Source organism: Electrona antarctica (assembly GCF_951216825.1).
Source record: "Electrona antarctica genome assembly, chromosome: 7".
In the NCBI taxonomy this organism is placed as follows: Eukaryota; Metazoa; Chordata; class Actinopteri; order Myctophiformes; family Myctophidae; genus Electrona; species Electrona antarctica.
The window spans coordinates 43,183,201-43,208,104 of record NC_136812.1 but is presented as its reverse complement, the minus strand read 5'-3'; the positions used below and the strand labels follow the sequence as shown (position 1 = coordinate 43,208,104).

The window sequence follows — 24,904 nt, the reverse complement described above, 5'->3', positions numbered from 1 at the left end:
AGATAACCAGGGAGCCGGTGGACATGAGCGAGCTGGCCTGGATGAGAGCGGGCAGTGTTGGTCGAATGCCGATGGTCACGCCTCGTGACATCACCCCTCTCCATATGAAGATCACGACACTGACCTCATCTAACCCCATGGTTTACATGGAGAAAATCCCTGTACACTCAAGACACGCTCCATATATGGCCAGACCTCATCAAACCCTGTACATTCAAGACACTGAATGTCCTAAAGGGCGAGGTCGCACCGGATCAACAGCCTGCAAAGCAACTTTCATCTATCACATATGTGGCATGTGTAAAACCACATATTACACACATAAAGACCCCAGGGAAGTGTTCTAAATCTTCTAAACGTCATTAACATGTAATTTTTTGCAAAAAGGGTGAAGTGTCCCTTAAATAAACACTCAAGCCCACAGTACCACCAAGGCTCGTGAAAATAAAGTTACTTTTGGAAAATAGTAACATATTAGTAATATTATTACTCAAATTGTAAAGTAATTAGTTATATTTCTAGTTACTGGAAAAAAGTAATAATATTACTTTTTTTTTTAAAGATTTTTTTTTTCATTATTATTGATAGATACATGACAGGAAAGAGGGAGAGAGAGACAGGGAGAGACATTCAGCAAAGGTCGTCATGAACGGGACTCACTACTTTAAGTAAAGTTACTTTAGTTACTTTCCAACACTGCTCATATATATGGGGACTTGCGTCATCACCACCAGTCCACCACTAGTAACTTCTTCCACACTGCCTGCCTGCCTCAAAAGCTCAGCGTGCTCATTTCCGAACATCTCCAATCGATATCTTTAATTGCTCTTTCGCGGGTGTTTCTGTTGTCGTATCAATACGCACCAGATTTAACCGCTCCATCACCCAAGAGAGCCACTGGGAACAGGTTGCCTGGGAAACGGCCGCATGGCAACAGGATCAGAGCCTGGGGGTTGTCTGCTGCTGCCTCTACGTCCGCTCCCATTTTACATCACATCTCCTCACTAGATGGTGTAGAGAGCCACTGGAGACTCTACTACACAGTACACACACACACACACTTCCTCGCACAGTGGGGCTACACATCCAACGAAAACAAACCTGGGAAACTATACGGCGGCGGTGGGCTATTTCTTACGGAGCCAAGTGTGGAAATAGCGGCTGGCTTTTTGGAGGGACAAGGTTTTGTATTTTTCTTTTCTTTTCTTTCTTTGCCAGAAGAAGACTTGGGGGAAAAGGAAACATAACACCGCTGCGATGGACATAATGAAAGCGGTGCAGGATGCGTGTGTCTCTGGTCAGTGGCTCACTGCGATCATTCTCAGCCTGTGCTGCTTTCTCCCGTCCTGCCTGCCCGCCGGACAAACTGTGGACTATTCCTCGGTTGAAAGTGTGGTCAGCAGACAAGGCGACACGGCTCTACTGAGGTAGGAAACATACAACACGACACGCGCACAAAAACTACTTCACTTTCTTTCCCTCTCTCTCTCCCGCTCCTGGCTGGCTGCATACATACACATACATACATGCATACATGGCTCCATCCCTGCAGCTCCGTCGCGCCGCGGAGGAGGCGAGAGTTAAAAGTGAACAGAGAAGCCTCACAAACAACCCAAATACAACACAGTGTCATGCTTTGTTTCGCATCATTTGCGTATTTGAAACAGTGTAACAGTGGCACCATTATAGACACACTAGTACTAATGATACCGACCGTCATTATACCGTGTGTGTGTGTGTGTGTGTGTGTGTGTGTGTGTGTGTGTCACTGTGTGTGTGTCACTGTGTGTGTGTGTGTGTGTGTGTGTGTGTGGGGGGGGGGGGGGGTGCTATTGTTTTCCTTCCGAGTCCCTCCATCCTTGTTTTCGTCTGCAGGGGGGTATAATAGTCGGTGGTGCACCACCATGCAGGCAGCAGGTGCAGGACGCTGGGTAATCATTATGAGATCATTATACGTAGTTCGCCACAGACCACCATTACGAAGTTTGTAGAGTAGTTTCTCTCGACATAAGAACGTGCAAAGTGTTTATACATCTTTAGTATTGATATTCTATCTCCGGCCGGGTCTGTTTTGGTTGGTAGTGGCAGTGTGTGTACCGGTATATAGTGGGCTTCTCCTCCCCAACTTGACTCTCTGTCCGTTTCATGGACGATGTTTCGTCCGCTGGCTTTTAGATTATGGGGGGGTATGGTAACCTTGTGTATACATTCAGAACAAGACCAGTCAGGTCCACTATTCACAGAGAACACTATATTCCGTTGTTTCGAGCTATAATACAAGTTCGCCTTGGCTCAAAATGCGATGTCATCGAAGAATGTCAGAGCTGCGGATCAGATCCAGTAGTGTTTTAAGCCGGAGTCTGCGTCCATCTCATTTGCATACAAGGCACCTGCCTGTTTAGGATATAAAATGAAACTGTCAAGGGCCTCTTTTGTGCCAGTTCCTTAAGGAGTTCGTGCAACTCACAGTTTGTATTATTTCTTGAAATCAGAAGAGTGCGTTTTAAGTATCAAAGCCAACATAATCAGACTTCTAGGCATCTCTGCTTTCACTGTATTTTTCAGACAGAAATGTAGCCTAGTTATTCAAATCTGAATCCTGCAGAATTCTGGAGGGAGTAGGGAGTATGATATAATTGTAAAACTAGGCTCTACTGTACTGTACTACTGTAGTATGTGAGTGGTTACTGTATAATTCTTGTTTTGTCAGCATGGCAGGTTTTCTTCAGTTATAAAACGATATTCCTCATCTTTGATAATTCTGAGGAAATGCTGAGGGGGGCATGCCTGCCCCATTTGAATACGAATCCTCAGGGCTGTCGACTCAGGGAAACACTGGGTGTGGACTTGAATTCCGAGCAGCTAACTCAACTTTGAATCAGCTATATGGGCTTGTACTGTTGTATGTGTGTTATCACAGGCTTATGTCCTGTATAACCATTGTGGGAACACAGAATAGTGTCTGGCATCCTGCTGTGACCCTATAAGGACCAAAGTGTCACATGCTTTGTCATGACGCTCATGTGATGGTGCTCATCACTGAATTACCTTAGAAACAAACAAGCCAACTGGGGCTCACTTATTTTTATTTTTTTACCATAACTGCAAATATAATCCCTCTGTGCCCTGCAGTGGCTGTCCCATCAAACTGCCTTATGTTTATGATGGTCTCTCCGGAGAGACAGTCTTAATTCCTTGGCGTCAGTCTGGGTTTGCTGTGATCAGTGACAGAAGCAGTGCTTGAATCCTGATGGTTCATTGGGCCAGAGATTATCCCTCTTCAGTGAAGCAGTTCAACAAACAACTGTGTAACCCCCCCAACCTACCCACAGGCATGTACACACACGTCACACTCCCCCCCCCCCCCATATCCCCTTCCCTCCCCACACACACACACACACACACACACACACACACACACACGCTCACACACACACACACACACACACGCACACACACACACACACACACACACACACACACACACACACACACACACACACACACACACACACACACACACACACTTCTGTGTGCTCTCAAAACGATCGCCACTCTCCAGACAACCGGGTCATTGCCTCAGTGAACAGCAACTGGAAATTGAGGGAAATGCGTAGAGAAACCATTTTGGAAGTCCATTCATTCATTGCAGGTCCTCAAAGCCAATTAAGGAGGCAATTCAGCAACAGCTATTTGCCAGGTCGGTTTTGAAACTCGATGGGTTCCTTCCATGTGAACGCAGCCACTGTGAAGTTATCTACAGTACGTTCAACGCTGTTGACCTGATGCATATTGGAAAGCTCTGAAGCTGCACCACTTGCATCTCTCTGCCCTGCATCAATTTGCAGCACATCGCTGTCACCATAATTGCGATATGTTTGAATTTGCATAGTATGTGTTTGTCCGTCATGGGCTGTAGCAGGTTTTTACACAGCAAAGGGGGCCATTCCTTTATGTATAGCCAGAATGTATAGACAAAAAACAACAGTCTGTGCTTGTTTTATTTCTAAGGCTCTATTATCAGTACTGCAGAAGCAGATGATCAGAAGAAAGCAATTTTTCTGCCATGCCCTGAAAAGCTGATTGAGGGCAGAAAATGTGAGCACACTCAAATGGTGACAAACCATAGGATCATGCAATTAGAGGCACTGCCTTTGGATTATCGAATAGGTCCTGAGAGCCACGTCGTCCATACTGTCATGTGTTCATTATATGCTTCCTCTTCCTTCTTAAGGCTGCGTGACTGTGTGTTCCTCCTGCTGCCTTGATTTATTCTGGTCAATGGGTCCATATCAACAAGCATACAGCTTGAACGTTTGAAGCTAGAGAGGAATGGCTTACATGTGTGTATCATCTTTAGTTTAATCTTTTTTAATGAGCTAAGAGCTTGGACATTCTCCTAATGGGGGTCATTTTTTGCCATTAACACCCCGATCGCCCAGGACGAAGTTCACCGTCCTTTCAATTAGTAACACCCAGCGCCCAGGACGAAGATTGATCAAAAAGACGGAGGTTATTGATATCAAAACCGATTGCATTGCTCCACAGCCTGGGAGTGCCTGTTGCGCAACACTCGATGTTGCGCAACACTCGATGTTGCGGAACAGTGGAAAGTCATCGAAAATGTTCCCCTCCTGTTTAGCCTGACGAGACCGAAAATCTTAAAACGTTAATAACTCTTGATCTAAATCATAACGTCTAATTCTAAGCAAAGATCATGTATTAGACGGCCCACCGCGTTTTTTTAATCATACCTCCCGTTGTTGTCGATCACCTCTAGAGTGTTTTCGCTACATCTAGCTGCTACAGCCACATCCGGGATAACATCCGGTCCGTCGGTAAAAGTGCTCCGCTACTATAAATCGCCGGGCGCTATGATTTAATGGATTAAATAACCCTGGGCGATCGGGGTGTTAACAAGGGCTTTCTATCTGGAATGAGTTATGCTTTGTTTGTGTTGCCATGCCTTGCATGAGTGAACACTGCACACCCTTTCCATGCATGTTAGTACAAGGTACAGAGAAATGTGTTAAAAATGCATTCAAACTGTTCCTTGGGCCTTCATTATCCTAATATTATGCTGTGATGTGTGATGTCATCTCCATTCAACCAGATAGAAATCCTTGACATTTCCCCAGTAAATGAAAGGCTCATCTGGCCAAGAATTTAATAGTGCCATTTGAGAATGGCTGTCAGGAAACACAAGGTAATAGGTATCTGTAGCAATCCTCTTCCATATGGATAAGCAGCCTTAATCAACAATGCAGAGTTAGTCGACTGAAAATTATGCCTACTGACTCAAATGGCTACCCCCCCCCCCCACACACACACACACACACACACACACACACACACACACACACCCACACACACACACACACACACACACACACACACACACACACACACACACACACACACACACACACACACACACACGGAGGGAGGGGCGTGTACAAAATAGAAGCAGCACTAGTCGTAAATAGTAGACAATAGTGTCAAGGCCATGTCTCAGAGTAAGACAAAGATCTAGGTGTATTTTCGTTATTTTGTTTGACAGTTAGCCCTCAGCAGCAATATCAGGGCTGCACCAGAGACCTTATACCCCATAATGGCGCAAAATTGACCTGTCACTATTTTCAAAGTCTGAAATTCGTATAAATGGAACACCTTAGCCTCATGACAACACACCAGTTGATGAAAATCCTTTCTGCTCCAGCACAATTACGCTTGGTGCTGTTTTCCCGTTGGAGCCAGGGCCAGAAGAGCTGTGATGTATCACCTTTTTGATATTGTATTGTTATTATGACTCTCTGAAAGGTCTTGACATTTTCCATTGGCATTCGTACACCTCAGCACAGATGCTACTGTAGGTTAGGCAAGAAGTTGCAAATATTAAGGGACTCTAGAAACTCCATGGGACACGATTAAAGTAACAAGTGTGCTCTTTATCTACTTTACACAGACTATAAACAAGAGACGTGGCTGAAAGACATACGATTCATTTTCTGCAATTCAGCAGCACAGTTGCTTTTTGCTACACTATAGCCAGTCGAGACTAAGCCAGGAAGAGCTCATTTCTTAGTAGTGGCGGATATGAGTTGCTATGAATTTGTCATGCAGCTGCCACATATCTGCAGCCTCATGTGTTCGCTTGGAGAAAACCCGTTTTTACCCCGCATGACACATCTGGGGGCTCACCTGAATCTGTCACTGCTGATTAAACGCCAAAGTCCTCTTGTGTGTTATCCCCGACGCAGGTTTAATGCGATCAATGTCGCTGTCAGAGCAATGTTGCTGTATTTCACAGTGCTCGTGCACAACAAGTCCTTGCGAAATTCTGAAACATGACACGGGATCAAGAGCATACTTTATTTTGTTATTCTGTTGTTGAGTTTTTGAGGTCGGTTCTGCTTATCCTTGAACACATCACTGGTCGTCTGGGGCAGATATTTTGGTTTATTTGTGATGATGCCTGTCAAACTGTGTTTGTTCCTGGCCTGGACCGCTGGCCTATACCGGTCAGGGCACATACTGTACAGTAGGCTCCATTGCAGCCTGACAGTGTGTTGCGTGTCACTCGCCGTCTCTCTCTCCCCATTTCCTGTTGATATACTATCAACAAAGGCAGAAAAAGACCCAAAAATACATATAATATACCAGTTAGGGCCCAGGTAGGGCCGGGCCTTAGTTTCTGGGCCTGTTGAGAACTCCAGATTTCGCCGGCAGCCGGGCGTGGCTACGCTAATAACTTTGGGGCGGGCCCGTCTAGAGTTCTAATGGACAGGTATCAGTCAAAAGGGAGACATCGAAGAGGAAGGACGGGTGGGGAAGGATCAACATATGGAATGTCAGGACAGGTCAGCTCTATATGGAGATCTAAGGGTTTGAGGTTTGAGGTCAGATGTAGCAATGTAGTTGCTGGCCGGCTCCATATATGCAGATCTAGGTGATGATCCAGTCTTCTCCATGTATGGCTATCCAGGGTTTGATGAGGTCAGTGTCGTGTCGTGATCTTCATAATGGAGATGGCCATATGGAGCGTGTCACGAGGCGTGACGGACTGACGGCCATATATGGTGGCGTGACGGACGGACGGACAGTCAGTCGTGATTTGGGGTCCTAAGGATGAATACAAAATGAATATCAACATCTTAAAACCAAAATGTTGAATTGTGGGTTTGAGCTCACATGCCCTTTTGATGTAAATCAAAAGGGGGGGTACTACCTGTCAGTGGGGAGTGTTGGCTGGGAGGAGGAGTAGGACTAAGGCCCTATACGTCCTCTCTGGAGGGGGGGGGGGGGGGGGGTACTACCTGTCAGTGGGGAGTGTTGGCTGGGAGGAGGAGTAGGACTAAGGCCCTATACGTCCTCTCTGGAGGGGGGGGGGGGGGTACTACCTGTCAGTGGGGAGTGTTGGCTGGGAGGAGGAGTAGGACTAAGGCCCTATACGTCCTCTCTGGAGGGGGGGGGGGTACTATCTGTCAGTGGGGAGTGTTGGCTGGGAGGAGGAGTAGGACTAAGGCCCTATACGTCCTCTCTGGGGGGGGGGGGGGTACTACCTGTCAGTGGGGAGTGTTGGCTGGGAGGAGGAGTAGGACTAAGGCCCTATACGTCCTCTCTGGGGGGAGGGGGGGGTACTACCTGTCAGTGGGGAGTGTTGGCTGGGAGGAAGAGTAGGACTAAGGCCCTATACGTCCTCTCTGGGGGGAGGGGGGGGGTACTACCTGTCAGTGGGGAGTGTTGGCTGGGAGGAGGAGTAGGACTAAGGCCCTATACGTTCTCTCTGGGGGGGGGGGGGGGGGGGGCACTACCTGTCAGTGGGGAGTGTTGGCTGTTAGGAGGAGTAGGACTAAGGCCCTATACGTCCTCTCTGGGGGGGGGGGGGGGGTACTACCTGTCAGTGGGGAGTGTTGGCTGGGAGGAGGAGTAGGACTAAGGCCCTATACGTCCTCTCTGGGGGGGGGGGGGGGGATACTACCTGTCAGTGGGGAGTGTTGGCTGGGAGGAGTAGGACTAAGGCCCTATACGTCTTCTCTGGGGGGGGGTACTACCTGTCAGTGGGGAGTGTTGGCTGGGAGGAGTAGTAGGACTAAGGCCCTATACGTCCTCTCTGGGGGGAGGGGGGGGGAACTACCGGTCAGTGGGGAGTGTTGGCTGGGAGGAGGAGTAGGACTAAGGCCCTATACGTCCTATATCTGGGGGGGGGGGGGGGGGGGGGGGGGGGGGGGGGGGGGGGTAACTACCTGTCAGTGGGGAGTGTTGGCTGGGAGGAGGAGTAGGACTAAGGCCCTATACGTCCTCTCTGGGGGGGGGTACTACCTGTCAGTGGGGAGTGTTGGCTGGGAGGAGGAGTAGGACTAAGGCCCTATACGTCCTCTCTGGGGGGGGGGGGTACTACCTGTCAGTGGGGAGTGTTGGCTGGGAGGAGGAGTAGGACTAAGGCCCTATACGTCCTGTCTTGGGGGGTGGGGGGGGGGGTACTACCTGTCAGTGGGGAGTGTTGGCTGGGAGGAGGAGTAGGACTAAGGCCCTATACGTCCTGTCTGGGGGGGGGGGGGGTACTACCTGTCAGTGGGGAGTTTTGGCTGGGAGGAGGAGTAGGACTAAGGCCCTATACGTCCTGTCTGGGGGGGGGGGTACTACCTGTCAGTGGGGAGTGTTGGCTGGGAGGAGGAGTAGGACTAAGGCCCTATACGTCCTCTCCATGGGGGGGTGGGGGGGGGGGGGGGTACTACCTGTCAGTGGGGAGTGTTGGCTGAATGAATGAATATCAATACATCCTTATGACAGGCAATTCCTGCAATTCAAAATATGACCCCCCAGTCAAAAAACACTTTGTTTGAAATAGACACTCATGCTTTCCAAGGTGTGATTTGTCAAGTAGTTGAAATATGTTGTAGTTTGTTTTTCAAAGACAATTCCCAGAGCAGTGTTGTAGGTAGCTCTCCTGAGCTCCTAGAGCATGCACACTATCATGGGCCAGCTTGGCTATTGCCCTAGGGAAGCTAGCTCTTAAAGTATTCATCAGATTCATTATACCGCCATCCATTTGCAATGTGCATTACTATTTATGCAATTCAGCTCACAAGGTGACAGGCAAGTGAGGTAGCCAAGGAGGCATTCATGCCAATTGCCTCCTCAATATATCACAGGTTCTTCTTCTCTCATTTCTGATCTATTGTCCAGTCTTTAACCTGTATCCTCTTCGATTGCCACTTGGCAGGATGTTAAAAGCTGCCATAACCTCCTTCAGACGAGAGTTTGATGAGCCATGTAGCTATCCCTGATGAAAGGAAAAGTCAAGGTACTTGAAGCATAATTTAACTTAAAGGCATCCTTTCCATCAGTGAACTAAATGGGTGGTCGTAATGATTCCCGGGGCCGGTTTCACTCTGGGCCGTGACGTTATGTGGGTCAACCAATAGGAAGACAGAAGGAGGGGGGGAATGTGACATTTAACTGGGCTGTGACATCAGGTGGGTCAATTGCAACTCTTTATTCACTTTTTAGTGTGTGTGTGTGTGTGTGTGTGTGTGTGTGTGTGTGTGTGTGTGTGTGGGGGGGGGGGGGGGATCAATACATCATCATCAAGTAGAGAGCTACTCGAGGCCACACTGTTTCTTCTAGTTCTAGTTCATAGGGACATGGACTGACAGAGAGATCTTGATATATGGGCATAAAAGGGAGAATGACCGACAGAGAGATGGATTGGCGGTGTGACATCTAGCCCCAACTCTAAATGTTACATACCGGTAGATATTTTCTTCTCCCATGCATTGTTCTGCAAAAGCAGTTGTGCTGTCCGTGACCTAACTGTTTTGACCTGGTCACTCTATCAGTGACTCAGAAGAAAATGATCTCAGAGGTGTATGTGTGCTTCATCTTTTACTTCAAGTGGGGTTGGTTCCAATCCATCTAGAAGATTATAGCAGGATGATTTGAAGCCTTACTATCAGTTCCAGAGTCAAATGCACATGTGTTAGAGTGCACGTATGTTCTTATTTCACAACAGGTATGACTTCAGTTCAAGCAGTGGTCAGAAATAAGCTCCCACACCCTCCCATCACAAATTGAAACTAGAAATGCACTCTGTTGAGCTGCCAACTTGCACTTTGCACACAAGTTGGCCATGAATGGCCTACTTGGCCATGAATGGCCTACTTGTGCGCGAGCAGAGCACACAACTTAACCCTGCCTCAACTTACCGTCCCTCCCTCTTTAGAATATAAAAATGAAACCCATAAACAAACATTTAAAAATAAAATAATAGGTACGTCATCAGCCAATCCCTGATTGGCCGAGCGACGACACCAACAAACGGAGCCAATCCAATTGGCCGAGGGGGCCACCGACAAAGCGCTCTGATTGGCCGAGCGACGCCACCAAAAATACACAATCCTGATTGGATTGGCCCGATCAGCGACGCCACCAAAAATACACAATCCCTGATTGGCCGAGGGGACCACCAACAATTCACAATCCCTGATTGGCCGAGGTAGTCACCGACATACGCAGCCGAAAACAAGTAACTAGGCTTCTGTGGGGGCTTTTAGCTGCAGATGTGCAGCTGGTTCTTGTGTTATACTGATTATAAAATCCATTAAGACACGAAGTTGCATGCTGTGAACTATTTCAAAAATGACTTCCACTGTCATCATTCATTAGTTGATCCAATCTCTTATTTTGTTCATTTAATAGCCTATATTTCTTTTGACAAAATTAAGTATTTCTATCTCTAATGTATTTCAATTAGTGCTAAAGTGATTGAGTGCACCGGTGAATTAAAGCCCTAAATAGAAAAGCTCCCATAATATAAATCCCTTAAAGGAAATGGATGCTATGCTTTGGTTTTGGAGCTTCATTTTAATATGCTTATTATCATTCCTATTATAATGCTGTGTAGAGAGAAAAAAAAAAGATTTGGGGGGCTAAATGAATGTTTTACCGGTTCCCAGCTGTGAGCATCCACATAATTGCAACGATGAGGAAAATGTTGAATGTTTTATTTTTTGTGTTTTCAGACAAATGCTATAAACCACCACATTAAACTCGACAGAGAATGATTGCTGTGGAAATAACAGGTTAACAATATGAGGCAGTGTTTAATTGAAGTTGGAACTTTCAAAGTTGACAGCTCCTTGCAAAAGCTCATTCAGAGGTCTTTGAAAAGGTTGGCCTTGAAATTACAGTTTTAAATTGAACATAAAACTAGGCTATTCATTGTATTGGTGTTTGAATGGCTCCGTCAAAGAGACCATCGAAATGAGCTTCAACAATGGTGATTTAAGCAGATACAACAGTAAATGTGCTGTAATCTTCCTCTTTATGAGAACTATTAATGCTTAAAGGGATAGTTCAGATTTTTTGAATTTAAGCTGTATCAAAAACTTGACATTAATATAGTGGTTGCAACTGTATTAATTGATTGCCCGAGTTCCGTGGTGGGACTTCTGCTCTGGTTTTGGTCAATATTGAGTAGTTCTGGTCATTTTGTGGGGGGCACTGGGGCCACGCAGTAAAAGTTAATTAATCCACAAAACTAACGTCATTTGTATTGTTGACCTATTTCTAAAATATTAGCGCAACTTTTGTTCAACTTTGACCCCTCTATCACATGGAACAATTTTTTGGGCATAGAGATATGGACACAAAAACCCCCCCCCAAAAAAAAACCCAGAGCAGAACTCCCACCACGGGACTCGGGCAATCAATTAATACAGTTGCAACCACTATATTAATGGCAAGTATTTCATACAGCTTAAGAAAAAAATCTGAACTATCCCTTTAATATAGATTTCTTTGCTTGTCCTGGTAGATTGTCTGTAGTCTTCAAATGATAAACACAACACAGTGATAGCAATTTCCCCTCAAAACAAAACAACTATAGGCTTACTCTATTGTGTTATTAGCTTTTCTGATGATTTGTTTGTGACTATTTCTGCACAAATGGCCCAACACTGATATGTTACCACTAGATCCTCCAGCTCTTATCACAAACGACTGGCCGAATTGATTCTGTGCGTGCCCCACAAGTGTAATCTTTAATCAATCTGTCAGCCTCTACTAGTGTTTCATGATAATTAGTCATGCTACAATGACAACATTGCATAATGACATATTTCTGCTTGGTGGACAGCTATGCCTGTGTTGTCTCCTTAGTCCAAAGTGTAGGTAGGTAGGTAGGTAGGTAGGTAGGTAGGTAGGTAGGTAGGTAGGTAGGTAGGTAGGTAGGTAGGTAGGTGCCGTAGGCAGGCAGTAGGTAGGTAGGTACGGTAGGCAGGCAGTAGGTAGGTAGGTAGGTATGGTAGGCAGGCAGTAGGTAGGTAGGTAGGTAGGTACTATGTACTAGGTAGGTAGGTAGGTAGGTAGGTAGGTATGGTAGGTAGGTAGGTAGGTAGGTACGGTAGGTAGGTAGGTAGGTAGGTATGGTAGGCAGGCAGTAGGTAGGTAGGTAGGTAGGTAGGTAGGTAGATAGGTAGGTAGGTACTATGTACTAGGTAGGTAGGTAGGTACTATGTACTAGGTAGGTAGGTAGGTAGGTAGGTAGGTAGGTAGGTAGGTAGGTATGGTAGGCAGGCAGTAGGTAGGTAGGTAGGTAGGTAGGTAGGTAGGTAGGTAGGTAGGTAGGTACGGTAGGTACGGTAGGCAGTAGGTATAGGTAGGTATAGGTACTTTATTCATCCTGAGGGGAAATGAAGGTGTTACAGAGACATCAATAAAACAGTTATAATACAAAAGAAAAACAAACAGTCAACCTACAATATTAAAAACAGCAGACCAAACACTATACCGTAAGAGTCCAATGGCTTGAATTCAACTTCCCCCATCCTAATCAGCCTGATCAAGCCAACCAGATGAGGAGTTGTCTTGTCTTATTGCTGTAGGCAGAAAATATCTCCTATAGCGCTCCTTCTTGCAACATAATAGTCTGTTGCTAAAGGAGGATTCTCTGCCCTGCCACAGTGTCATTTAGGGGGTGAGAGGCATTGTCCATGATGGCCAGGAGTTTAGTCTTCAAACGTGAAGCAATTTAACGCGCCTATAGTTCATTTCCAAGGCAGTCGCGGTGCGACAACCCTCGTTTCGTGCACATGACCGTGACTCACCAGACCTGGATTCTGTTTAGCTTTTGAGATCACCTGTAGCAGACCTCTCATTGATCCAGGCAACAATGTGTGCGTTCCTCGCTTCCCGTTTGAAAGGCCCTTTTATCCTACATTTGGCCACCTTGACAGCATCCAAGGTGGTTTGTGCTTTGGAGAGAAAGACTGACATTTTGACAACACACTGGAGCTCAAAAGCAAGCTCAACTTCACCCAAAATAGTTTTTATTATATGAAATCAAACTTTTCATTCAGGCATACAGTCAGGAATATAAACCAAAAGAAAACATATCATGTATCTTAGTCCCTGCAGCAGAATTGTAATAATCTTTTGGGCTAAAAATTTGTCTTTTGATAATAGAGGTTGCCTATACCCCTGGTTTAGACCCTGGGCTGCGCCATCTTTGATTGTGCACTTTAGTCGCTTTAGTCTCAAAACGTACTTAGTCAAAACTATGATTATTGCACGGAGCCTGGCGGTCGTAGTAATGGTGGCGGCCAGTACTGATCATGCTCCAGGCAGACAATAACATCCGGTCGACAGTCAACACACACCATTAAGCTGACACAACATCCGGTCGCGGTGTTTTGGATCTTCAAAATAAGGGCACGATATCCGGAAATTGTGTTAATCAGCTTGAAATCCAATTCATGCTGATTCCAAGTCAATTCATTTGGCATGGACACCCTGAGTGCTAAAGGTCACTCAAATCGGTGAAGGATTGATCAAATAAATAAAAAGATCTCCCTTAAAGAACACAAGTTCTTTGGTTGTTCTAGTTCCAAAGCAGTATTCGTAACATAGGAGCGGCTGGATGTGCATTGCTGTCTTTGTGGGAGATGTTCTCCTGGGATTTGACAGGGCATATGCAGCCTCTATGTACACACATGGGGTTCTGGCCTCAGGGACCACAGGTAAACACTGGTCCAGATCCTGGGGGAATAATATATCACAACGTGTTGTTGACACAGTACAGCCATCTCTACAATGCCCTTTCTGCTGTGAATTAAATATGATCCGGAAGGATTTTAGCTCTTACTCACCTTCATGCCACACTAACTTGTGCTATCCAATGATATTGAAGAAGTCACATCCTGCCATGTACTCGGGTCAATGTGATCAGTTATCTAAGAAGTAACTTAACCCAGCTCTCCCTCATCTTGAGAAGTACAGTATCTGCCAGTAAGTTCAGGGAAGATTCCTTATATTCCCTGTCTGCTCAGCAATGATCCCTCTAGGGGTGGCTGTGACTGTGAGTGCAACACCTGGGAATAGAATAAATATCAAATATTATGATCATAGTACAATGACTTTGTTTCTTAAATTGTTTTAATTACATTAGACAATGTCACATATTTTCATCAACCTACATATTGAGCTGTAATTTTGAAGTCTGCAGGCTGGAAGTCAAGCGTTTACTTTCATACGGCTTGACATACTAAGCTTTGCAATGGTCACTGAAAATCAGTGATTGTTACTTCAGCAAAGGTTTGCTGAACAGTACTGCTGCTTTTAATAAGGGAGGCCTTGATAGGCTACTCAGCATTAACGTCTCCATTAATTCAGATGTTTCATTTTCAATGAGAGCCTGAGGGAGCAGCGGCTATTCTGTGAAAGTGCTGTGTCCGTGCTGGTCTCACGCACACGGCCCCCGACTGTGCCAGTGTTGGATGGTCTCTTGCCGTGCGTAACCCTAACCACATGATCGGAGTTCTTGATACATGTGGGGAAATCTAAATTCAATGTATGGCCCAGAACAGCCGGAGAAACCAGCACTATACAAACTGTACTGTATGTCCTCTTGAAAACTGATATTGATACCATCCCAGGGTGAAGGACTGTACTACAAGTCGTTGTAGTGATGCATGATCTCTAAATTGTTTCCCTCCAGTTTTAGCTCATTAATTAATTCATTCATTCATTCAATCATTCATTCATTCATTCAGTTTGTTTTGCACTCCGTCCGTGTGTGTGTTTGTGTGTGTGTGTGTGTGTGTGTGTGTGTGTGTGTGTGTGTGTGTGTGTGTGTGTGTGTGTGTGTGTGTGTGTGTGTGTGTGCGTGCGTCTGTCCGTCCATTTGCGTACAGCTAATCTCCGGCACCGTTGGCCCCGTCGATGCCAAACTGTGCACACACACTCCCTGGATTCAAACGATGAACCTTACAAAAAACTATTCTTTATATTACTTGTACACATTTCATGATCCATACATCGGTCGGGTATACACTCTCTCTGTAGTCATGTGATCAACACGGACCTGTCCACTTCCCCATATATCATCCCCATTGGCTAAGATTGCCTCCGAAAGTTTGCATGATTGGTCCGTTTTGAACAAAATGCCTCAGATCATGAACACAGCATGCGATTTCCGTGAAATTATGCACAGAAATTCCCACTAGGCCACTTACATTTTTTCAAATCAGCCTCAAGGTGGCGCTATAACATACCAATTCATGTTCTTACCTGTAACTGCACCGATCTGTGTACAACTTTGTAGGCGCACTGCATTTTTCACATCCGCTGGTTATAGCGCCACCATGAGGCCGATTTTGGCAAAACACATTTCTGTACATTACTCGTACACATTTTATCCATACATCACACAAATCGTTATACACTATCTCTATAGTTATGTGATCAACATGGATCTGTCCGCTTTCCCCATATTCCATCCTGATTCCATCCGAAGTTTGCAGGATTGGTCCATTTTGAACAAAATGCATCAAATCTTGAACACAGCGTGCAATTTCCGTGAAATTATGCACGCACATTCCCACTAGGCAGAGGAAGAAGTGCCACTTAAAACATTTCAAATCAGCCTCATGGTGGTGCTACAACAGGTCAATTCATGTTTTCACCTATAACTGCAACGATCTGTGTACAACTTTGTAAACATTATGTATACACAGAACTTTTTATATTTCGCCTACACATTTTGTCCAAACATCACAAACGCTATTATCCTGGTGGAGACCTGTGCCCAGAGGGGCACTTTTTCTCGTTCGTTCATTCGTTCGTTCGTTCGTTCGTTCGTTCGTTCATTCATTCATTCATTCATTTATTCATTAATTCAGAAACATCATTGATCGTTTGACTTCGTCACCTTTTTCTATGCAATGTGCTGGGAAAGAGGAGATGAATGGGCTGATAAGGGATGTTTGTGATTGTCTAACTTAGCTGTACAATGCCGGGGCGAGTGGGGGGAATTGTATTTTTCAATGTTAATATTTTGCCTGTTCATACAGTAAATACTGATCATTCGACCTTAGTGCAGGCTCCCTGGAGGCCAGAGCAGAACCTTGTTCACATCATCCTGTTATATCACCAGGAGGCCACTTTTGTCTCTGTTGGTGGCGCTATAACAGGCCAATGTGAAAAGGGTGGGATATATTCCTCAGCCTAGTAGGAAAGTCTGTGAAAGATTTCACCTAAATTGCACGCTGCGTTCATGATTTGAGGCTTTTTGTTCAAAACGGGCCAATCCTGCAAACTTTGAAAGCCAATGTGATTAGCCAATTATGATGGAATATGAAGTATCGGACAGATCCGTCTTGAACACATGAGATAGTGTGTAACGATTTGTTGGATTTTTGGACAGAATCTGGAGGAGTAATAAAAAAAATGTTTTTCAAAAAGTCGGCCTCCTGGTGGCGCTATAACAGGCCATTCTGGAAAATTTGGGCCAGAGGTTCATCGTTGGCATCCAGGGAGTGTGTGTGCAAAATGTTGGCACCGACCGGGTTAACGGTGCCGGAGAATAGCTGGTAACAGACGGACGGACGGACGGACACACTCACACACACACGGACGGAGTGCAAAACATACTCTCTCCACAATGAATGAATGAACCATTAATGTAAAGTGCTTTGAGCACTTGGAAAAGCACTATAAAAATGCAATTCATTTAGCTAAACAAAGTATTTTTTTATAATACAGAATTTGTCCAAACCTCACGCAAATTTGTACAACTTATCTCTATAGTCATGTGGTCAGGACGGATCTGTTCGATTATTCATATTCCATCCTGACTGGCTAAGATTGGCATACAATGTTGGCAGGAGTGGTCTGTTTTGAACAAAATGCCTCAAATTATGAAAGCAGCATCTGATTGCCATGAAACTTTGCACGCACATTCCCACTTAGGATGAAATGTCACCCTACATTTTTCAAATCTGCCTCATGGTGGTGCTATAACAGGCAGATTTCCGTCAAACATTGCTGGCCCACAATAAGCTAACTTTCCGAGCAAATGTTTCTAGTTTAATTTCTTCTTCTTTTTGTACAGTACAGTACAGTACAGTACAGTACAGTACAGTACAGTACAGTACAGTACAGTACAGTACAGTACAGTACAGTACAGCACCAGTCACTTCAGACGCGTCTGATTTTATTTAACAAGCAAGTCAATAAGGTATAAAATATCTAACTGACATAGTTGCCATTATCTGAATGGTTGTCTCCTCAGCCAATGTTCACCTAGACTGAAATGGCAGGTAAGACTTATTTGCAAATTCTATTTGATCCAGACGGGATAATAAGAGTGATGGGGGAATTATAGTCTTTAGCACTGTGAAGGCGAGCAGGGTTAGACCACTACACGAATAGAGCTTCTCCATTCATAACACCCTCCCTCCATGACCCCTTTCCCCTTCCATGTTCTCTGTCGCTCTCTCTGTCTCATCTCTCTCTCTCACGCACGCACACACGCACGCACGCACGCACACACAGACCCAAAGTGACACACAGGAGAGTCCCTGAAGCGATATCCTTCAGGGCTGGATCTAGCTTCGATGGCACTCTAGACCAAATGAGCGATAGAAAAGAAAACCAATCATACAAATGTCATGGTTCAGAATTTCTGAAAATAAAACAACATGCAGTCAGTGTGGAGGTTTTTCAGCTTGAGCAGAAAGGTTTAATTGCCTGGTAAATGTTCATAACATGATACATATAGAGCCTTCTAAGGCTTTACAATGTGCATTACATTCACCCATTCACACACATTCATACGCTGACGGAAGAGGAAACCAATTACCATGCAAGGCACCAACCTGCTCATCAGTAGCAAAAGGGGTTCACTGTCTTGTCAAATTATACAAGAAACAGGCAAAACAATTGAAAATAGCTTGTAGAGCTTTATTCAATTCCAAGTGCTCAAGTTCTCAAATATGGGGGGGGGGGGTCATATTTGACAGCTTCTTCATTGTCAAATATGTCTAAAATTATATTGCTATTACAGTATATGTAATTGCTGGTGATCAGGATTTCTGGAGGTCAGTAATCAGTTAGATTACACGTCCAATAAAGGCCTACAGGTGCGTCAATATAGCATCTGCACACTCAGAAATAAAATAGTAAGGTCTGGAGGCCACATCAGTTCTGCCTCTAAGGGGCGATTCACACTATGGTCCCGGGTTCGCACTCGGGACCACTTGGCAGATGTTGTGGTAGTGTGAATGATGCGTACCGTTCCCGGGAGCGGATCGCCCAAACGTCCCCGGGACCGCATGAGGGGCGGGTCTCTGGACTGTTGAAGTGTATTCAGATACGGATCGTTCCAATGTGAAGGCATGCGTGCCTAAAGAAGGAAGTGGACTGTTTTTTTTAGAACGTGACATGATCTCTAGTCGACGAGCCAAGCGTCAACAAAAAAACCATACAGACGCTGCACGACGCGTAACACCAGCGCATTTCTCAACGCCGCCCGTCTCCTGTTGAATCTGCGTATACGCGCAGCACCGCAGTACGCGCTGATCTTATTCTGCGGACTACACGTGGCTCTTGGGCTTTGCTTGGCATAGTTTCCAAAGTAAAACAAAATAATAATAATAATGCTAAAGTAGAATCCATAGCAAACTAATATCAAACACGACACTGGAGCACAGAACTGACTGACACAGTGAATAGCAGGCAGGCTGACAGTGAAGTAGTATAACGGCAAAGAGCCAAAGAGGCAATGCAATGCAGTGTGTCTGGATTTATTGGAGACAATGTCGCAGAGTTGATGGTCAGTGTCCGTGCGCACCAGCCATCAAGCACAACTCCATCTGGAGGATTAAAGTGTGTTATGCAAGTGTACCCGGGTGCGCTGTTGAATCTCGGGCAATGTGAATCATGGCCATCGGGACCAGGCAACCGTATTCGGAAACGGTTCCAATGAAACGGATTCAGTCTGTCTCAGTGTGAGTGAGTAAGTATTGTGCAGAAGTGGATGAAATTGATGTGTTGCAAGGGGAATTTAGCATAACAACTGTATTAGCCTGAAGAAGAGCCTCCTAAATTCTAAATAAAAGAAAAAGGAGGAACATGGTAAATTTAATCCATTACAAAACTCCTGAATGGAACGCAAACCCTTGTCTCCAAAAATATGCCCTTGAGTATGAACACCTTTCTCTAGAATGAAAGAATTGAATAGGTCAGCCACAAATCAACAGCCCGGCACTATTACGAGAGCATGGGTTCCAAGAAAAGGAGCATAGCCACACGTTTTTTTTTCTACCGCTCTTCACAAAAATAACTTTTTGTAATTCAATGAAGCTGAACTCATGACATCATTGAACAATGTTAGCCCATTTTGGGCGGGAACGCCTTTTGGTGTTTTAAACATTATGTTGTAATCTAGCCATTGAAAAATAGCAGATCTACAAGCTCATAGCGCGCCACCGAGTGGCGCGCTATGAACTTGTAGGTCTGCTATTTTTGAAAAAACTTTAAAATGTGCCTCAAATCTTTCCGAAAATTGTCATGATTTAGAAAAGTTTTTATTTTATTTTTACGTCAGGCCTGAATGGGTTAGAATAGACGGTAAGAAAATAATTCCAAAGATCTTGGGAGTAGGGACGCACTGAACTTTCTTTCAGTCTTCCATAAAACTGATGCCTCAGGGCCAAGCTGAAACAAGGTCAGTGATCTAATAAGAGTTGAACATTTTGAAAGAGACAAACGACCAGCCTCTCTCTCCTCTCCTGTTGCATTATAGAGAGCTTGATGTATGATTGCTTACCTCACCATAATACTGTTTATGTTGTTACTCCAGTACTGGGTTAGTGGGGGAGGCCATAGCATTAACTCTGGTTTATTTATTCATCTTTATTTATTCATCTTAATTATTCAGACTTTGCTGTGGAGAGCACTTAGCAGTGAAGACCATCTATATTTAAATCAGAAGGTCTGTCGAGTGTGTTCTATTGTTTGAATAAAAGGGCAAATTTATATCCCTAGAGTTTTTGACTCTGAAGGAATGAATGAAGGAATGTGTGCATTAATCATTGCCTTGTTCAGTAGCTGATTTCTGCCAATTCACCCTTTGTCAGACTTCTGATTGGTCCCTGACTGACTAACCAGCAGGCTCTTTCTGCCCTGGTTCAGCCTTGTTTATGTTGAATTTGCTAAAACATCATTTTTGGAAAAAACTATAAACAATGTCCAGTCACCATGCTGCACCGTGATGTTCCTTTTTACTGACACCACGTTTAAAATAAGAATTGAATGCACAGAATATCAATACAAAGCAACTGAAAAACACGTTATGTCAATGGTAGTGGATGGAGAGAGAGGATTTTTGTCCAACCACAAAACGGCAACCAATGGGTGCGAAGAGGGGCACAACCACGGGCGGGATTTGACAAAGGGTGAATTGTGTGTGTGTGAGAGAGTGCATGCGTGCGTGTGTGTGTACGCAATTACCAGGAATAGCAAGCGAGCTCTAGACCGCCTTGTAGTGTGTAGTCTTGCATGGCCAAACGATCAGAGATCTTATGATCTGTGCTGCCGGTTTTTTTTTACATTTCTGAATATGTGTCCACCCATTTTTTGCTGATAAATGTAGATGTCACGTATCGGTAGGCTGAAATCTCTGATCGTCTGTATATGTGAGACCAGGTAATGCAAAGTTATTGAGGCAGCCAGAGTTCTCACAGGTTCAAGATCAGGCCACACTCACTTTGTTCTTTGCTCTGTAGAATCTAAAAGAAGATTTGTGGTAACTTGTACATGTTTTGTTGTTTTCTTCGTCTTTCCTCATCAGCATTAGAGAATGCGGATTGCACAGTGCCGTAAACGTTTGTTGGAGAGACTGCATTAGTCATTTAGAAATGGGTGATGACGCACTGGAGCAAATCAATATTAACTCGGAACACAGAACTGGTTTAGCTCTAAAGCTGGGGTCAGGAGTTGTGTTTCTTAAATTTATGTGCATGCATTATGTATGTGTAATGTGTATGTGTGATAATATGGATGCAATAGGCTACGGATTTACAGAAAATTTGAAGCCAATGGCTGGGTTTCCCAAACGGACCATCATACTGTACATGCGTAGCGAGTAGGCGTGTGGTTCTTAGGCGCAGTCTTCAACAACACGTCCCTTTCACTGTGAACATAGATATTCAACATAGATGTGCCATGCAACTTTCCTTATAAGGCGCTGAAATTAAGTGCAGCGTGGAGTTAGGCCAATTAGCCGAATTTTCCTAAATGGGCTGTCACGGGTAATCAAAGAATCCTAAAAAATATATAAAAAATATGGCAAGATGGCTGAAATTCTCTAGATGATGCTTAGATAAAAAAATATTAATTTAATTACGACATTTTTATATTTAAATGAGATGAATAAAGTCACCACTCACATCACACATATCTGCGAATGGTGATACTTACTTATGGTGTCTAGGCTGAAAAGGCTTTAGGAAACGTGGGTTTGCTTCTAAATGTATTCATGCAGGAGGCCTTACATGCGCAATGAGGACACGTATGGCTGTGCTCTAGTCTAGGTTGTCTATGTCTATAATGTCGTGTTTCCCAAAAAAGGATATAGCCAATCAGGCCGCACACAGGCTTCTGTGTGTGGCCTAGAGGGCATGTGCGCATGCGCTTGCACTCCTTTTCAAGCTACGTGCGACACAAAATTTGTTTGGGAAACCCAGCCAATATCATTGTGTTTAAAATGACATGATGAAAGACACATTTGGCCAATTGTTACTATTGTAAGTAATGGTGTTTTTTAATCATTTTGTGGGGGAGTAGAATGCAGTGTACAACTTAGTCAAATTTAGAAAACATACTGTAGCTCCAATCTTTTTTTTCTTCTTTTTTTTAAAATAAATAAATATACTTGATATGACTTTATGTGCCACACAAGCTCACAATTTGTCTGTAAGTACCTCTGAAGGGTCCCGGACCTGACTTATTAAACTGGACCTGGAGTTGGCTCTGTACTTGGACCAAATCTCTACACCAAATCTCTTTGACAAAAATAGGTTACTTAGAAATCTATGGTTTGTACAGTATGTCTCCAAAAAATGTTTACCTCTAAATTATGGAAATCGTACCTGCAATTTTTGGTCAAAACCTCAGTTACCTCACTATCTGTAGACTCTACAGTAACAGAACACAACACTGTGGTCCAGCCAAACCATGTTAGGGAAATTAAGTCGGCCACAGTTAATGTTCAACATTGAATACATCAAGTGATGTGTGAGGTCATTAGCATTCTAATTTTAGACTCGGGGCTGGCTTTGCTCTCTCCCTATTCACTCCATCTTTCTTTGTCTTTCTGTCTGTCTCTGTCTTTTTTCCTTCCATTCTTAGACAAGGGCAGGGAAACTGAGGCCAATGCTCTCGATCGAACACTGTCCGCATACATGTCTGGAGTCTTCACTCATCTCTGTAAATGTGCATTCCAGTGTTCTACTGTACTTTCCTAAATGATCACTTCACTAACAATCCCATTCATTATAGATAGAGGGAAAATAATACTTTTTAAGAAGCAGTGAAAATAGAAGAGCTTATATCGTCTATTTTAACTCCCACGGAGACATAAAATTTCTGTTTTGGGTCTCAAGCTAAAAGGTTTTGGGAACGAGTGCCATGCTGCTGCAAACAATCATACTAACGAGAAGAGACACACAGAAAAGACCTTTTACTGGGTTATGGCCAGGTTCACCACACTTTAGAAATGGATCTCTGTGGCGTTTTCCTCTTATTACAGATGTTTCCTGTTTCAGGGATTTGACTCATGTCTTATACAGTAGTTGAACACATTTTACATCTCTAAAGTGAATTGACTCTAATAGCGGTCTCACTGTGAGCATGTATTGGTGTGCAACCGATTCCATTCCTACAGAATGCCAATGTTTGTATGTTGACATCATCAATATGTAATGTGATATAGTATATATTAGGTGTTGAACAGCTAATCTGGCATCATGAAACAAGGCAGCATCTTGTCTTTCCTGCACTGTACAATGTACAAATGAGCTCCAAATGGGCTCCAAATGTGTTTTGAGACACATTACAGTATACAGTACAAACTAATTTCACTATTCACTGTAATATAATGATCATCTTCTAACAAGTTCATCACAATGTCATCAAAACCACAGAATCAACACATCTTGTGCTTATGTAATATGCGTACTCTGGTATAACAGTAATTGTGCAGCAGTATCGTTAATTAACAGGTTATATCTCCACAGGGTCAGTTAGAGTTCATCTGCTGAGGAGTATCTTAGTGTAATTGTAACCTTGAGTCTACTTAGCACTTCAATGTGTGTACGGCAAGATGAATGGCTTATTACTTGTTTTGTATGATGTGTAGAAGATTATGTTGCTCTTGGCAAGCAGCGACAAGCCACGTTACCAAAAGGTACAAAAATACAAATACAAATGCTCTCCAATTAGATTAGACGAAGCATCACTTTACCAGGGACATTCTGAATGGACCGGTTCAGCCCCATTACATCCATGCATAACAGCATATGAATAACGTCAGCTCAGGGCAGCTCATTGTGATGGAGCCTCGCTCTATTCCTGTTTACTTGTTATTCCCAGGGAAGCATATGAAAAGGAGGATTACAGCTCCAAGCTAGTTAGCATTCAGCCATAAAAGCTCCAGAAGAAATAGGTTTGAGGCTTTGTATAGAGAACGCCGTGGTTTAGGCTATAGTTTCCATCGTGCCTGTGCTGTGCTGGCATTATATGAGAATTGTTACATATAGGGGCATATATTCCAACATCCTACATTTCAACACAGATCGCATGAGACAGTTTGACACAGTCAGGTGCCAGTGGCGGAGGAGAGCTCCCTGGAGGCGTGCAATCACTCCTCCAGTCTTTCACATTCTCCGGACCAGTTAGCTGGCTTCACTGAGCTGTCCTTGTCTCATTTTTGCTGCAAACCTCAAACCGGGGTCTCGTCTCTTGATTTCCACCCACTGCCCTGTGCGTGACTGACAGTTTGATGTCCTCTGTCTCACTGACAAGCTTCCTAATGCATGGTTGGTCCTTTTAGTTGATTGGATCATCTTTGTCACTTTTTGTCTCCGTGTTCATTTCAGGGGTCACCCTCCCTGAGCAGGTTGAATGCCCGCCTGGCACTGTATCCGTGTTACCGATGTGCTGCAATTCCGCTGGTGTTGAGCACAGCTAGAGTTACATGTAGAAACAGGTGCTGTGCTCTATGACTTTAATGACACGCACTGGTTCACTTTAGGGAATATCTAGAGCAGATGCTGCATTATGCTGTGCTAATGGTGATGACTGCGCACCCCGACACGAAAAAGAGGGCGTGGGTGTTGAAGTGATGAACACTGGCAATCTGGAAAATGACTGTCCTCAGAACCAGCACTGGCTTATTTTTCAATTTCTCAGTCAGAGATGTGCTGACATATAAATCTAGCTGCTGATGAATCACTGTGTTCTGCTCGACAGAACCAACGTGGCAGATGAAGGGATATTAAGTTTACAGTGTCTGTAGCTGCCGTACCTTATTAAGAGATCCACTGTTTCGTTGCCCCTGAGT

At 44.3% G+C, this 24,904-nt stretch overlaps 1 protein-coding gene across 1 annotated transcript in view; it reads left to right on the top strand.

Moving 5' to 3' along the window:
* Nucleotides 1-1,257: 1,257 nt before the first annotated feature.
* negr1 (neuronal growth regulator 1) overlaps nucleotides 1,258-24,904 on the top strand; it is a gene marked incomplete at its 5' end in the record, with an annotated part of 215,152 nt that continues 191,505 nt past the window's right edge. Inside the window, one exon of the mRNA XM_079506224.1 lies at nucleotides 1,258-1,427. Within this exon, the coding sequence (XP_079362350.1) occupies nucleotides 1,258-1,427 (170 nt within the window). The remainder of the gene's footprint in view (nucleotides 1,428-24,904) is intronic.